This window comes from Lycorma delicatula, chromosome 2, assembly GCF_047948215.1.
Source record: "Lycorma delicatula isolate Av1 chromosome 2, ASM4794821v1, whole genome shotgun sequence".
Classification (NCBI taxonomy): domain Eukaryota; kingdom Metazoa; phylum Arthropoda; class Insecta; order Hemiptera; family Fulgoridae; genus Lycorma; species Lycorma delicatula.
The window spans coordinates 19194963-19212450 of record NC_134456.1 but is presented as its reverse complement, the minus strand read 5'-3'; the positions used below and the strand labels follow the sequence as shown (position 1 = coordinate 19212450).

Sequence of the window (17488 nt, the reverse complement as noted above, 5' to 3'; positions counted from 1 at the left end):
CCGCCAAGGAATTATAGTGGCTCTTGAATTTACATCTGTCTGTAGAAATGGAGTCCTCACCCATAATTGACGTAACATCATGAACAATGTCCCCAGGCTTGAGTACTGATGTCTTGTTTTCCTCTTCATCAGTTGTTTTTGCATACCCCATATTGATGAAGCTGTAGGTATTGGCCGATGCAGTTGATAGGGTCTTCAATTGGTTCACCCTACTTTTACACTCAGTCACCTGCCATCTTCGTGGTAACAGTTCTATTATCTTTTCATCTGATAAATTTGCAGTATGTCGGTCATATCTGGTTTCTTAAAAGGCTCGATTTGGGTAGCCTGTGTGACCACTTCTAGTGGTGGTGACATTTCTGTCAACTCTCAAAGTCCGTTAGAGAGTGTCAACTCTCTGAGAGCCGTAAGCTCTTTCTCATGTGCATGAATGTGTTTACTCAGGTTAGAACCGTAGTTCTGTTTCAATATCGAAATCGCCAACCCCAACCAGATGGTAAATTCTTTCAGACCGCCTGCAGAGGACTCCTCTTCTTCTGACGGCACCTTTTCTTTCCCTTCAAGTCCACTGACTTCTGTGGTGGCACTGTTGGGTGTCCACCACCTCCCACTGAGCTTTGTTCGGCTCCATCTTCCATAGGGGTGGACCTACATCTCATCCTATGTTAATTTCTTGTTCTAGGCATGATTCCTCACAGTTAGAGTACCCATTCAATAAATTTCGGGGATCAAGGGGAGGTTTCAAGGGAGAGTGGTTGGTAAGATATATGATCACAAAAAAGTATAACATATTTTGGGGGTCCCAAAAAAATTGCGGGTCAAGGAAAGGTATTCCCCAAACCAAAATTTGGGGGGGAGAAGGGTTCAGTGGGTTGGGTAGGTCCCGGATCTATCTGATCTGGGAGGATTTTGGGATTGTGTGAAGGGGAGAGGAGAAAATGGGAAAAGGTATCTCCCTTGTAACTGATTGCAGGACTTATAATTCAGTTTATCTGTATAAGGAAGAAGCGAAAAATTTTTGAAGTCCTTGTTTGTCTCTTCTATACACTTGCACAGCAGTAATACAACCAACTATCATTTTTATTACATATAACAATAAGGTTAAACACTTAAAAATCCCTATTAAAAGTTAGTCCGTTAACCAAAAATCAATCAGAATAGCAAAAACGTGTCCAGTAAAATTTCCACTGCAAGTTCCAATTCAAAAAAAAAACAACGAAAAATCCTGTAAAAAGCACCAAAAACAAAGAGCACAATGAAGTCTCTTATTCAACTATAATTGTTCTTACAGCCTAGATTTGTCACCTAATGAATACCATATCTTTATGAACATGAATAGTAGTGTACATGCCAGTGCTTTGATATCAATAAAAAATTATACTCCAGTGTAGTAGGGTAGTTCAAACTATAGGCAAAAGAATTTTATGATGATAGAATTCAAAAGTTTGTGACTTACTGCAATTACCTTCATTTGGCTGGGGAATATGTAGAAAAGTAGGATAAAGTTATAGCTTTTTATTCAAATAGAATGTTATAAGTGTATTTTTTTTGTAAACAATTAAGTTACTTTCTGGACAGCACTCATAGTTGCTAATAGCGAAGTTTGAAGAATATGAAAGAATTTTAAATATTTGTTGAGGATTTCAAATTTCCTTGTGACTTACTAGCACTACTAGGCACTTTTAGTATAGCACTGATTTTCAGCACTCCTGGAGGACACATACTGCAGGACTTCTGTAAACAATATATTTAACAAGAGTAGACCAGTAGTTAGTAAATAAATGAAATAATATAGTATTATTTATTCAATGCATATTTAGTTTATCTTATTTCATTCTTGTTGGTTTTTTGAAATAGTTGTAAATTTACAGTCCACTTGATATTACTACTATGTATACACAGCCCAGTTCAGTATTTGTGACTGTTTTGCAGAAGTTTTTCTCTTTCTCGCTATAAAAATGTACTTAATTTCATATTCACAATTGTTTACACAACTTCCTTAAAATGCTGATGTTTGTAGTTGAAAAATTGCTTATATAACTGCTATAATACTGAAGAATGGCCTTTCTAAATTTGTTTCATTGTTATAACAATGAGTATTGTACTCTAAAAAGTTTGTAATGGTTAAAAAATCCCGTTCTAATTTATTTAAGAGTAATATGTAAAAAATTTCAGCTTATATTTTATGAAAAACTCTTTTTTTTAGTTGTAGCAATAATAATAATAATTAAATTTAAGTAGTGTGATATTTACATTAGCATTAAAAAGTAAATAGTTTTATTGTATTAACTATATTATTAAATTTTCAGTTGTTTGGATGTTGCTATAAGGTGTATAGAACTGTTCCTGAGACATGCATGTTTAGTTAGACCAATGAGTATTGCTGGTCGAGTAAAATTAGCTGCTGATTTCAAACAGGTATGCATAATTTTTTTCAATTTGATGATCTTTGTGATCTAATCTGATAACTGATTTACATAAAAAATATTTTTTTAAATCTTTTAATGTTGCTTCAGGGACGCAAGACATATCATCAATTTTTTTCTATGCACCTATCTTTTTACTTTATTTAGTTACATTGAAAAGCTATATAGTATACTATAAGAGAAATTATGTTGATTGGATCAGATTTTGCATGTCAGCATTTTTGAAGATCTTCAGATATATTTCTTTATGTAATATGAAATCAAGTTCTTGTAAAGTGGAAAACTTACCTTAATGCCAGTAAAATTACTTCTAAATTTTTCTTCACAAAAAATAATGTTTTTCAAATTTTTAATCAAAAGTATTGGATGAAAAAACTTTAAAAGCTTATTTGAGCTTTTGTTTTTTTTTTATATTTCCACAAGGAAATATAAGAAAGATTTGCATAATTTTCCTGATGAAATTTGAAAAATTTTGCAACTCTGGCTACTCAGCCACTTCAAAAGCAAATTTAAGATTGATAAGTTTCACCTAATATGTGAGGTTATGCATACAAGAAGTATTTATTGAAAAGTTATTTTTATGAGAGTATGACTGACTCCAGAAAGTGAAAAAAGAAAATATTTCTGTTCCTATCCCTTTATGGGAGTTTGGATAAGGCCATTCACCATCAGAAAGTATCTTAATTACTAAGGGACATTAAATTATATGAAAAAAAAAACAAGTCCTTTAAGTAAAATTTTGAGTAGGACAGTAAGGTCGTATTCCCCCTGCCCCTTTGTAACCAAAATTAAGCGGCACAAATGCTCCTTACAGAGATATCATGGTAAAAAATCACAAATTAGTCACAATCTGTAGATATCAAACAAAAAACAAACCAGCGTATATACATCTTTCTGTTATTTTTCGCTGCAAAAGTTTTGTTTTTGGTTAGAAAGTGTCATGAAATGTCAAGATCTGCAAAAACCTTTACATGTACAATTTAATGCAATTAGCATAATTTCTCTTATAGTATACTACATGGCTTTTCACTGTAACTAATAAAGAAAAAAGATAGCTGCACAGAAAAAAAAATTAGTAAAAAATTAAACGCCAAATGAAGGTGGGGCTTAATTTCAATTCATCTTTGTGACACACCAAAAACATCATCTGTGACACCATCAGGTTCTTTCTATGTTATGAAACACATTAGTGACTGCCTTATCTTTCTTAATAAATTTATTAAAATCTTTCATCATTATGATTTTATTTTATTATACTTCTGTTTTCTTACCACCAATTTAAAAAAAATGCCATATTATTATTAACATGTAATTTTATCATTAAAACCAAATGAGATAAATGTCTACAACTGAAAATAATTACAAAAATAAAAGTGAGTCAATAATATTAAACTTTTCATAAATAACCAGTGTAAATGAAAAAAAAGAAACAAAATATTATGCAAGTTAAATTTTTCTACTTCCATACATTTCAAATAAATTTAAACATAGGTTTTCTCCCCTCTTTCTTAATTCATTACCAATGCATCAATTATATTAAAGTAAACATCAGTTTAGTAAAACAGTTAATAAATTCAACTTGTTAATTTTTTCAGTCAAAGTTTGTTTTCATTTTCTCTTATTTACTGCCTGAGGCAATTTACATAACAATTAACTTATTTAAAATAATTTTTCTTGACCTGTATTTCTTAGACTTTCTATGTTGAGAAGAATATACTCATAAAACTTAAAGGATTAAAAAATGCAAAGAAGTGTGAGTGTAATGTAGTGTTTAAAAGCTATTTATTTTTTTCAATTTTCAATTATAATTTAAGAAAATTAAATTTTTTGCCATTTGCTGATTTAATTTATAACAACCATATAGACACAAATTTTTTTAAATCGGTTAAAACGAATTGAATAAAGATTGGAACAAAAATCTAATTAGATGTCTGTTGTTTTTATTTATAGATGTTGAAGAAGTACTCAAACATATTCTTTTTCTCAAAAAAAAAAAAATTTGAACATGAGCAATAAAACATGGAAGCACACAATACTAATACATAATCATAATGCACATGCGTGTTTCTTTGTAACTTCATAGAGTGCATCAGTTGTATAATAGCCATTCTGAGTGTTAGTGCAATAGATGTTATCCCATTTTTATTTTTTTATCTATTGATGAAACAATGAACAGTATTACTAAACCAAGTTCTGCCAAAAGCTTGGTGATGACCAAAATTACCTGTTGTGAACTTAATCAAGTATTAGCAGCCAGTGGAACAGATTTATGCGTGACAATTATTAGATGCTGACTTCTTGCAGCTGGACGGAAAGCTCGTTGGCCAGGTAAAAGCAGCTTCTAACACAGCAATATCGAAAAGAAGACTCTTTGGCCAAAACACATGCTAAATGGACCAAAGAAGAGTGGAAAAATGTTATTTTTCCGACGAGTCACATTTTTATATTCACGAATAAAGGGTTCCGTATGTGATGAAAATAAATCACCTGGCTCATATTCCAGTGGTTAGTTAAATATCATCAGAAAAAAATGTTTTGGGATTGTTTCACATTTGAAAGGGCTCTTGATTACTAACAGTAGATGGTATGTTGAAAAGTGATGGATATATGAAGATTCTGAAGGAAAGGAACATAGTATTCCAACTAGATTTGGTGCCAGAAAAGGGAAAAGTTTTCAAAGAACGAAACATTAAAGTGTTCCTGTGGCCAGACAACTTCTCAGACTTAAACACGATTGAAAATCTTTGGACAATAGTCTCAAAAATGAATTGTTCCACAAAAATATACCTATAATAAAATTGTACCTCATTAAAGCAATAAGGAAGGTATGGTTTTATGATGAAGAAATCAAATAAATGAGTAGTACAGTTGTTTAATTAATGCAAAATTGTGTTCTTGAGGTGATTAAGTTAATTAATGCCAAATTATGTTCTTGAAGTGATTAAAAATAAAGGCCATATTAATTACTAGATATTCACAAATTGCGCAAGTATGATTTTTTTTCTAAATAACGTTACTCTTTATTAAATAACATCTGTGTTTGGATTAATTTGCATGCTACTGTATGTAAACAATAATTACTTATATAGGGTTTGCTTTGATCTACAGTAGATATTGGTTTTAGAAATAGAATCTAGAAGCTAATACAATTTTAAGTCTTTATTTAAATTTTACAGTTCATCATTTCATTACACATAAAACTTCCGTGTAGAGGATTTAATTCTGAACAAAATAGTATAAGATAAGTTGAGTAAAACAAAGAAAAGTTAGAAAAATTCAAATTTTATTTAGAAACAGTATAATATGCACTAGTTTATAATAAATGCTCAAAAACCCTGCAATTTTCAACACATTTCTTGCCATGCTGCTGTACTGATTTTGTTTCCTTTTTAGGTCTTAAAGGCTGTCCTTAAGTTGGTCAGCTGCATCCAAAATGCGGATAATAAATTCCTCATGAGAATGTATTTTTGTTTTGTATATAATATTTTTTATCCATTCAGAGATGCAAAAATCTAAAGGTGTTAGATCAGGCAATCTTGGTGATCAGGAAAGTGGACCTCCACGACTGATCCATTTCTAAGGGAAATGATGATTTAAGTAAGTGGAAATGGTACAAGAGAAGTGCAGAGATGTGCCATCATGCTGGAAGTATACTTTGTGGCTCAGCGGTAGAGGAACAACTTCAAGCAGCTGAGGCAATTCTTCATGAAGAAAGTGTAATTAGACTTCAGCATTTAAACAGCCAGGTAATATGAATGATCAAACAACTGATTGTGAAGAAGGCTGCACCATTCATTGACGCTAAATCGGTGTTGAAAATTGCCTTCCTCTGTTTCATGAGGATTTACTTCTGTCCATGTATGCTAATTGTGTTAGTTGTTGACACACAGTGAAATTTGCTTCATCTGTAAACAAAACATAGTTGTAGAATTGTCGATTTGTATTCCACCAGTTACAGAACTCCAACTGAAGGGGACTGTCTCCTAGAAGTAGATGTTGAACTGGCTGTTTTATAATAAGAATAAAACTTGTTTTAAGTGTCCTTCAAACCATCGAATGTGAAACTGCTTAGAAAGATGTCATGGACTGCCGCCTGGACTGTGTTAAACTGCATTGATAATAATTTCATCAGTAACAACATCATGTTGGACAGATAATTCGTAGCTGATACAAATACTAGGTAGTGAACCTATTTCTCAAAGATTGTGAAACGTTGCGCTAATTGTTTTGGGATCTGGAATCCTGCGATTCAGAAAATGTATTTGATATTATTCTGCAGCAGCTGTAGTATTATCATTTCACACATTCAAAATGAAAACCATATCACCATATTCATCTGTTGTAAATAAATACGGCATCACTTCATTGGCTAACTGAGCACGTTCAAAATTTCACAGAAATCCTTTGCTAACAACAGCACAGTTCATAGTACCTGATATAATTAATATACCTTACAGAATGATTTAAACACTAATACAGCAAAATAAATGAGTCGATGAAATACTCTCAATGTGTAATGCATTTTCATACTGGAGTATGATCAAAAGATTTTGTTAAAACAATAATAATACAATATCTAAAAAGATTGGAACCAAAAAATTTGAAGAACATAGAATTATCAGCTTATATCACATGCTGCAAAAAAAAAAATGCTGAGAAATATGAATAGAAGTTAGACTAAAAAAATGAAGAAGAATGGTGGGGAAGAACAGTTCGTATTCAGAAAAGGAAAAGGAACAAGAAAAGCTGTAGAACTGTTGTTTTGAAAGAGGAAGAGGACTAGCTTGTATTTTATAGATACGGTAAAAGGAATTCAACATAGTACAGTGGGAAAAGTTATTTGAGATTATGAAAGAAAAGAGTTAATTGGAAGTATAGGAGACTGATCAAAGAATTGTACATGAACCAAAAAGCAGCTGTGAAAATAAATGAGAATCTCACAAATTGGTTAGAATTAGACAGAGGAGTGAGATAAGACTGCTGCTCACAACCAACACGTTTACCTTTATGTTGAAAAATGTTGAAAGAAATAAATTATGGCCAAAAAGGAGTTAAGCAGAGGTGGAAGAAATATAAATTGTGTCAGATTTTCTGACTGTCTGTTGACACTCAGACATTATAAGAAATGATAAAAGCATTGGAAGTAGGGATGAATGAATATGGGATGAAAATAAACATGAGAAAAAGAAAGGTTATGAAGATGAATGAGAGGATGGATAGATATGGATGATGTAACAGCAGAAGGAAAAACTGCACAAGTTAAAAGATGCAGATATCATGGTTTAGTACTAATTGAAGACTGGAGGAGTAAAGAAGAGATTAAGATGAGAATTGCAATGGCACAGGAAGCCTTTTTTTAGAAAGAAAAACCTAATATGCAGTAACATGGATCTGATCTGAGGAAGAGATTGGTAAAATGCTATGTTTGAAGTATACTTTTGTGTGGCAGTGGGCATGGAGCTTGGGAAAAAGATAAGATCAAGGCTTTTGAGATGTGGGTCTGAAGGAGGATGGAGAAGATGTGGGTCTGGAGAATTACTATGGACAGAATAAGTAATGTAGAAGTGTTAAGAAGAATAAATGAAGATAGAACAATATTGACAACTATCAGAAGGATAACTTAAGTTAAATGGATCGTGAATAAAATTAGGGGAACAGAATAATAAATACAGTTCTTGAAAGTGAAAAAAGAAGAGAAGGGAAGAGGCTGAAGTTACTAAATGACATAATGGGTGGTAAAAGTTATGATGAGACGAAAAAAAAAAGCGTGAGACAGAAACAAATGGAGACAGCAATAATGCTAGGGACCTGCCAACAGGCAGAAACAGATCACGTGTTGATATATAACTTTTATATATATATATTTTTTTTTTGTAAGTGCATCATTAACAGTTAAACAACTGTTAATCAACTAAAGTACAAAAATATTGACAAAAAATAACATTACAAAAGTTAATGAAAAGGTTTCTGCATTATATTAAATATTTTGAAATTTTGGTTTGTTTATAGCTGGAAGTTGCAATATCACCATTATGTAAACAGTTATCAGAGTTAGGTCGAAGTTATCGGCTATTAAGATCATTCCGTCCACTGATTGAAGCTGCTCCTCAAGAGGTTGCTGACTGTTCATTGCTTGGTGATCTCATTCCTTATAGTTTGGCACTGATGTCACTTTTTTCAAGAGCTCCATCCGAATTACCTTCTCCACATCAGGTATGTATTAATAGTTTGGGTTAAAAATCTTAACTAATGGCTAAGGTGCTTCTTGGTATAAAGTCAGGTTTCCTACTCATAAAATTTAAATGAATTGTGATTTTTATTGAGATTACATCTTTTAATACAGCATTTTCCTTATAACTTTCATGAAAATGGCAACGATAATGCTAATTTGATTATTAGAACAGCATTAATTATCTGCTACATTCACTAGGCTAATAATGAATATTTCAAACATAAATTCATTATGGGTTTCGTAAAACCACGAATCCTAGATCTTTGGCCTGATGCAATTAGTGTATTCAGAGCATATCTATTATTTTGATGAACTTAATTTACGATCATAAACATTTACTACTGGCAGTTAGTTAAAGTAACAAGCTGTATATTTTCTTAATTAAAATGTTGCGAGTTTCTATAACAAAGTACATATAGTTAATGAATTATTTTAGGGATTGTAAACTACAGATACAACAATTAGATACAATAAATGTGCATTCTTAAGTTTATACCTAAAACATTAGTTACAAGTTAATAAATTAATATTTTTATCTAAAGTAGTTGTTTGTTTTATAAGAAGATAAAAGAGGGTACATAGGTTCTCACATTTATTAAACATGTGACAAATTTTTCTTTGACTGTAAATTGTGGCCAAAAATTAAAATTTTGTTAGTAAGTGGAAATTACTATGGTGATTGGCCACAACACCCAATAGGAAGCACAAAACAACACCCAACATTACTAACAGTTTTTCTGTTCAGTGAAGAACCAGTTTACTGAACATGGTTCTGACAATTGCCATTTATTTCACTTTGCTTTACGCATTTTGATTTCCTGGATGGTATAGAAGGTTTAAGTTTTGTTAGAGTAATTGGTTGCTATGCAGTAATCATTTTTTTTGCTTCTGGATATGTGTTGATTAATGGGTGAAGTGAAACTACTTTTTTTTTTGTCTTCAGTCATTTGACTGGTTTGATGCAGCTCTCCAAGATTCCCTATCTAGTGCTAGTCGTTTCATTTCAGTATACCCTCTACATCCTACATCCCTAACAATTTGTTTTACATATTCCAAACGTGGCCTGCCTACACAATTTTTTCCTTCTACCTGTCCTTCCAATATTAAAGCGACTATTCCAGGATGCCTTAGTATGTGGCCTATAAGTCTGTCTCTTCTTTTAACTATATTTTTCCAAATGCTTCTTTCTTCATCTATTTGCCGCAATACCTCTTCATTTGTCACTTTATCCACCCATCTGATTTTTAACATTCTCCTATAGTACCACATTTCAAAAGCTAATAATCTTTTCTTCTCAGATACTCAGATTGTCCAAGTTTCACTTCCATATAAAGCGACACTCCAAACATATACTTTCAAAAATCTTTTCCTGACATTTAAATTAATTTTTGATGTAAACAAATTATATTTCTTACTGAAGGCTCGTTTCGCTTGTGCTATTCGGCATTTTATATCGCTCCTGCTTCGTCCATCTTTAGTAATTCTACCTCCCAAATAACAAAATTCTTCTACCTCCATAATCTTTTCTCCTCCTATTTTTACATTCACTGGTCCATCTTTGTTATTTCAACTACATTTCATTACTTTTGTTTTCTTCTTGTTTATTTTCATGCGATAGTTCTTGCGTACGACTTCATCTATGCCGTTCATTGTTTCTTCTAAATCCTTTTTATTCTCGGCTAGAATTACTATATCATCAGCAAATCATAACATCTTTATCTTTTCACCTTGTACTGTTACTCCGAATCTAAATTGTTCTTTAACATCATTAACTGCTAGATCCATGTAAAGATTAAAAAGTAACGGAGATAGGGAACATCCTTGTCGGACTCCCTTTCTTATTACTGCTTCTTTCTTATGTTCTTCAATTATTACTGTTGCTGTTTGGTTCCTGTACATGTTAGCAATTGTTCTTCTATCTCTGTATTTGAACCCTAACTTTTTTAAAATGCTGAACATTTTATTCCAGTCTACGTTATCGAATGCCTTTTCTAGGTCTATAAACACCAAGTATGTTGGTTTGTTTTTCTTTAATCTTCCTTTTACTATTAATCTGAGGCCTAAAATTGCTTCCTTTGTCCCTATACTTTTCCTGAAACCAAATTGATCTTCTCCTAACACTTCTTCCACTCTCCTCTCAATTCTTCTGTATAGAATTCTAGTTAAGATTTTTGATGCATGACTAGTTAAACTAATTGTTCTGTATTCTTCACATTTATCTGCCCCTGCTTTCTTTGGTATCATGACTATAACACTTTTTTTGAAGTCTGATGGAAATTCCCCTTTGTCATAAATATTACACACCAGTTTGTATAATCTATCAATCGCTTCCTCACCTGCACTGCGCAGTAATTCTACAGGTATTCCGTCTATTCCAGGAGCCTTTCTGCCATTTAAATCTTTTAATGCTCTCTTAAATTCAGATCTCAGTATTGTTTCTCCCATTTCATCCTCCTCAACTTCCTCTATAACACCATTTTCTAATTCATTTCCTCCGTATAACTCTTCAATATATTCCACCGATCTATCGACTTTACCTTTCGTATTATATATTGGTGTACCATCTTTGTTTAACACATTATTATATTTTAATTTATGCACCCCAAAATGTTCCTTAACTTTCCTGTATGCTCCGTCTATTTTACCAATGTTCATTTCTCTTTCCACTTCTGAACACTTTTCTTTAATCCACTCTTCTTTCGCCAGTTTGCACTTTCTGTTTATAGCATTTCTTAATTGCCGATAGTTCCTTTTACTTTCTTTATCACTAGCATTCTTATATTTTCTACGTTCATCCATCAGCTGCAATATATCGTCTGAAACCCAAGGTTTTCTACTAGTTCTCTTTATTCCGCCTAAGTTTGCTTCTGCTGATTTAAGAATTTCCTTTTTAACATTCTCCTTCTACATTTTCTACCTTATCTTTTTTACTCAGACCTCTTGCGATGTCCTTCATCAAAAATCTTCTTTACCTCCTCTTCCTCAAGCTTCTCTAAATTCCACCGATTCGTCTGACACCTTTTCTTCAGGTTTTTAAACCCCAATCTACATTTCATTATCACCAAGTTATGGTCGCTATCAATGTCTGCTCCAGGGTAAGTTTTACAGTCAACGAGTTGATTTCAAAATCTTTGCTTAACCATGATATAATCTATCTGATACCTTGCAGTATCGCCTGGCTTTTTCCAAGTGTATATTCTTCTTTTTTTATTTTTAAATTGGGTGTTGGCAATTACTAAATTATACTTTGTGCAAAGTATAAGTCGGTCCCCTCTTTCATTCCTTTTGCCCAGCCCGTATTCACCCACTATATTTCCTTCCTTGCCTTTTCCAATGCTTGCATTCCAATCTCCAACTATTATTAAAGTTTCATCCCCTTTTACGTGTTTAATTGCTTCATCAATCTCTTTGTATACACACTCTACCTCATCATCATCATGGGCGCTTGTAGGCATATAAATGTTAACAATCGTTGTCGGTTTAGGTTTTGATTTTATCCTTATTACAACGATTCTATCACTATGCGTTTTAAAAGTGCATGTATATGTTTTACCCCCATTCTGTCTGCTGCAACAGTATAGTTCCTTTACTTAGCCTGTAAAACGCTTTCCAAGCCTGCACAAAAGTTATGCTTACAAAACTTAGACCTACATACTCTTCCAGTTTTTCGTATTTACATTTAATCCAGAACCCAACACTATGGTTGTTCACTGTTATTTGAATATGTCTATTTGTCTTATGTTTTAAAGTTAACAACGAAAATACAAGTATTACTCTGGTCTTATTTTTTGTTGCAAAGAAAAACAAAAAAAAAGATTTTTCCTTAAAATTTAAGTGACATTCACCTAAAATTAATTATGTTGGTTCATGTAAGTTTTTTATCATTTGGTACATGAATCATAATATTAGTTTTTATTTTTTTAAACATAAATTGACAAGGAACAGAAAGCTTTTCCACTATTCAACGAATGACTTAGAAATCACTAATTGAGACTGATGACAATAACATTAATGGTTTGCATTTTTTTTTTTAACAACAATATTATTATGTTTTCTTAGAGTGCTAACTGGTCAATAGCTCGGCTGTCACAATGGCTGGACAGTCACAAGAATGAAAAAGAGCGTCTTGAACTACTTAGTGGAGCTCTGCAGAAATACCAACAGCGAGTACGACAGCAAAATCAAACAAATTTTCATCCTGTGTATCCAATTTTAATGGACGTGTTGAAAAAAGGATTTGAGTCAATTGCAGCTTCTCAGTCAACATAATTAAATATATATGTAATACTTATAAATGTAGAATATTGCATAATAAATAATTTCATTTAAATAGTTCTGTGAAGTGACTTTTAGAACGCAACTTTTATAGCATAAGGTTCAGAGTGATTTTTTAGTCCTGTTACCCAATTTTAAATGTAATTTAAGAAAGGGAAATTTAGGTGGAATAAAAAATGTATTAAATAGAATATAAAGTGTACCATTCTTCTTAATTTTCTTTCTGATTAAATCTTAGACCTGCAGGTCTAAAAATATTCTTTGTCAAGCAAGACATTTTTGCAAGAAAATCACTCTAAGAAAATTGGCTGACAAATCACCTGTTGAAGAAAATTCTCTGAAGGAAAATCCAATGAATAAATATACTATACTAACCAAAATAAAATAAAATGCCTAAATAAACAAAAAAGAAGTAGATATGATAACAGTGATGATAATTTCTTTGAAGAATGATCCAATTCTATCATAAGCTGAGCTACTATACTAAGCCAAGGCAGTGGTAGCAGTTAATCCCTTTTTGTGTAAGAAGCATATATTACAAAACGAATGATAGTTCCATGACCAGATAAAAACATACACACCATGTTTTCATCACAATTCTAACAATTAGCTAGCTAGAAGAAGCTTTACACAGTACAAAAAAAAACTGGTAAAGAATGTAGCTGTTGAGGGCTTCACGTTTTAATAACTACATAGAAGGATAATTATTAAGTAAACATTTAATTTGTAAATATACAAGTAGAGAATCGTTAAGAAATTATTAATTGTAAATTATTATAATTTTACGGTACAGGACCTTGAACAATATCTCAAAACCCCCATAGACTAATAATTATTACAAAAATAAGTGTTATTAATAATGCATACACAGAAATAATTGTGCTGAATTACATTCATACTGGTCCATTGAATGTGGAGATATTAGATAATAAACAGGCCAACATTTCTCAATGCTAAAGTTGTGTTTTTGTTGTTGAAGTGTCATGAAACAAAGATCTGTAAAAACCTTGACCTGCAAAATTTGGTTAGATTAACATACTTTCACTTATACAGTATACTGTATGACATATAAGTAAACTACATACCCGAAAATAACTTCTATTGCTAAAAATGAGGTAATAATGAATTTATAATAAGCAATAAGTTTATTTTATGAAATAGATGCATGATATCAATAGCATTCATTCTTTATTCAAAATTCTTGTTACAAGAATTTTTAGACATGATAAAGTTAATACATAAAAACAACATACATACATAACAGTAACATACATAAAAATGTTTACAACAGTCTTATAAATAATATACATATTATATTTTTATAATAAAAAGTAAATATTTTTTTCAGATTACAATAATAAAATTCTGAACTGTTAAGGGAATGATAAATTATAGTCACACTATTATTTTTTTTAAATTAATCATTTTGTCTTTATTTAATAAATAAATAAGTAAACCAAAATTCTTTGTCAATTGATTTTAAAATGGTCTAACTAAAAAATATTAAAATTAGTGGCTACAGATTCATGATAATTTAGAACTATAGTTATATTAATTTTATTTAATAGTTTACGCTAACTGAAAAGTGTAACAGAATAATAATTTCAAAGATTACAGGGGCTCAGTGCAACAGTGAACAGACCATTTTTTTTTTTTTTTTTTTAATTTCACTTCATAATGTTTAAAATGTAAATCCTTCAAAGCAGCAGTAAACAAATTCCATGATCCACAATTTAGCCGAAAGATAGCATTAGTTTCTACTTGTTGTTAAAGCAGTAGTGAATCAAGTCCATCAGCTGTTTTGTAAAGTTTGTTATTGTGCAGGCTTGGGTTGTGATTTTGCCAGTTTTGATTTCATTAGTAATTTTTTGTTATAAATTATATTCTTTTATAATTTTTTTCTGTTAAATATAATGGAAAGTGACAATGAATATTTTCCTGGAAGAGACAGCTTGACTTCTGAAGATGAAAATGAAGGTAAGTTCCCTTTAGTTTATAAACTAGTATCAAACATTAAGTTTATGTATAAGTGCACTACACCAGTTTATTTATTTATGGAAAATGGTACAAAAACAAAATGTTTCTAAACTATCCAAAAAATAAAATAAGCAGTGGTCATAGATTTAGAAGCAGCACTAACCAAACTATTCATAAAGAGAGATCTACATTAATAATAATAATAGTATGATAATTAAGTACCGGTAGTATTTTATCAGTAAATGTAAGGTATGTTTTTGCACAGGAGCTGGTTAATATTGCAAAGAAGGTTCTGTAATTTAATTTGAAGTTTAAATTTTCAGTTTTTATTTAATAGAAACCATTATTCTTGGCATAATTATAGTTAATTAGTTGTAGTTACTACCCCAATAGTAGAGTAAACGGTAAGAAATAACTTCAATTAAGGAAAAAACTGTTTTTGGGTGTACCTGCATATTCAGATCCTTTTTATAATTAGATCTATGTTACTATATGAAAGGAATTTTTTAATCAGCAAATTAACTGGACTATGCTTTTATTTTACTTTTGGAGAAAAAGACAGAGTGGAGTAAGACAGAGTGTAGTGAACAATGAGGAAGAAAAAGGACTTGTAAGGAACATTTGTGGAAAAGAAATGGCGGCTTCATAATTCTGATAAGGCATATATTAATACTAAAAATTCTGTTGTTGCCCAAAAGGATTCAAAGTTTGATTGCAAGTACTTCAGAAAATGTTTGAATCTTTCTGGAAACTTGGTGACTTTTCTAAGCAGAATATTTATCTTTGTGGACTTGTTCAGGTTGCTAAATGTGAAACACCACCCATGTGACTCTTCCAGATATGTTGAAGGAAATAATACTTTGCATAATTTCTTAGGAGTTCAGGTGGAAGTACCCAAGTGTGTAAAGTTTATTTTTGAAATATCTTCCAAGTAAACTGGGAAAGATTGTACATAGCCTTCATTAAACCAGAGGTGTTTGCTGTTAATGATAACTGCAGAAAAAATGCTTCAGCCAATAAAATATATATATAGTGATATAATTAGTCACATTACATCTTTCCCAGCTTATCAGAGCGATTATTCAAGGGCAGATAATCCCGGAAATATCTTCATCCGGATCTGAATATATGTAGATTGTACAACTTGTATGTGGAAAAATGCAAATCTAAAAACAAGAACCCAGTAAAACAGAAATTTTATTACAATGTTTGTACTTCTAACTTTAGTTAACATTTTAAGATTCCCGCTAAAGATACTTGTAGGAAATGTGATGAATTACACATAAAAATTTTAAATGAAAGTAACCAGGTGACAAAAGAAGCCATTAGAAAAACAAATTAATTTAGCGAAAGCAGATCAAGCCAGAAGACAAAAAGACTTCATCTGATGAAGATTATGTAGCTACATTTGATCTGCAGAAACACTGGTTTTTCTGAAGCTGTCAACCTCAACAGCATATTACAAACGTAACATGTATGTGTATAATTTAAGCATACATTCTTTTAATAATGCAGGGGGTGCAAAGGGTCACAGGTCACAGTAGATAGCAAGTTTTCTTGTGAATCACTTGGAGAAACATGCTTCTAACTATAAACATATTATTATTTATTCTGATGCATGTTCAGGTGAGAATAGGAATGCAAAAATGGCGCTGCCTCTTCTAAAATTAGTTCAGGATCCACAAATGAGTGTACAAATTATTGACCATAAATTTATAGTTTCAGGCCACTCATATTTTCTGAATGATGCTGACTGCATTAACTAAAAAAAAGCCAATAAACTCAGCATATCTATGGACCACAAATTGGTTAAAAATTCGGTGGATGAGGTTCCAGACAGGTTTCCCTATGATCATGAAGGTTAAAACAACACTTAGTGATGCTATGGAATTTGACTGTATTGATTTCACAAACAATAGAAAAGGAAAACAGGTTCAGTCAGCGGCTAATATTTTACAACTTCCATTATATAGGACTTAGTGACTGATTAACAATGCTAAAAAGAGGGACATGCTTGATTTGCTACTGATCATTCCTTCATTGAAGCATACCTACTTTTAAGCTTAAAACAATAGATCAGATTTTAACCAGGTCATTGAATAATAATCAGGAAGAACAGGAAGCTGACATCAGTGGAGATGAAATAATTTTTGTTTGAAGAAAACAACCAAAAAATAGTATAACTGATTTATACTTTATGTATTTTATTTTCTTATTTTATCAATACTTCATTTTTTATTTTTTTTAAATTCTTAATACAATTATTATTATTTTAAATTAACTAATTTCATGTTTTATTATTTTATTAAGAATCACATAATGTAATGTACTCAGTAATTAAAAATGACTTGATTGTTTTTCTTTTTCATTAACTGGTCTTTGTAGCTAAACGCTGATCTTCATACCATTAAATAAATTTTCAGTGTTGAAGTGGACTAAGTTCAAAATTGCTTGAATCGATTATTATAATAAACAAAAAGTTTGTTGAAGTTCATGTATTTGTAAATTTAAGTTGTACCTTTTCCTTGTAAACATTAAATATAATCACTTATAACACTTAAATGCAATTAAAAGAATT

The 17488-nt window shown here is 31.2% G+C and overlaps 2 protein-coding genes across 4 annotated transcripts in view; one reads left to right on the top strand and one right to left on the bottom strand.

Moving 5' to 3' along the window:
- Positions 1–13102, top strand: part of fws (Conserved oligomeric Golgi complex subunit 5 four way stop) — a 54990-nt gene extending 41888 nt beyond the window's left edge. For both annotated transcript variants that reach the window (XM_075358401.1, XM_075358402.1), the window contains 3 exons: positions 2310–2418; positions 8436–8639; positions 12718–13102. In XM_075358401.1, coding sequence (XP_075214516.1) covers positions 2310–2418; positions 8436–8639; positions 12718–12927 — 523 coding nt within the window. In that variant the 3' untranslated portion in view covers positions 12928–13102. The remainder of the gene's footprint in view (positions 1–2309; positions 2419–8435; positions 8640–12717) is intronic.
- GPHR (Golgi pH regulator) overlaps positions 1–17488 on the bottom strand; it is an 84319-nt gene that overhangs the window by 9089 nt on the left and 57742 nt on the right. Inside the window, exon 10 of one of the 2 annotated variants that reach the window (XM_075358405.1) lies at positions 13731–13945. The exons of the other annotated variant lie outside the window; for it this stretch is intronic. Within the exon in view, the coding sequence (XP_075214520.1) occupies positions 13915–13945 (31 nt within the window). The 3' untranslated portion in view covers positions 13731–13914. Of the gene's footprint in view, positions 1–13730; positions 13946–17488 lie in introns of those variants that run through there. 2 annotated transcript variants of the gene reach the window in all.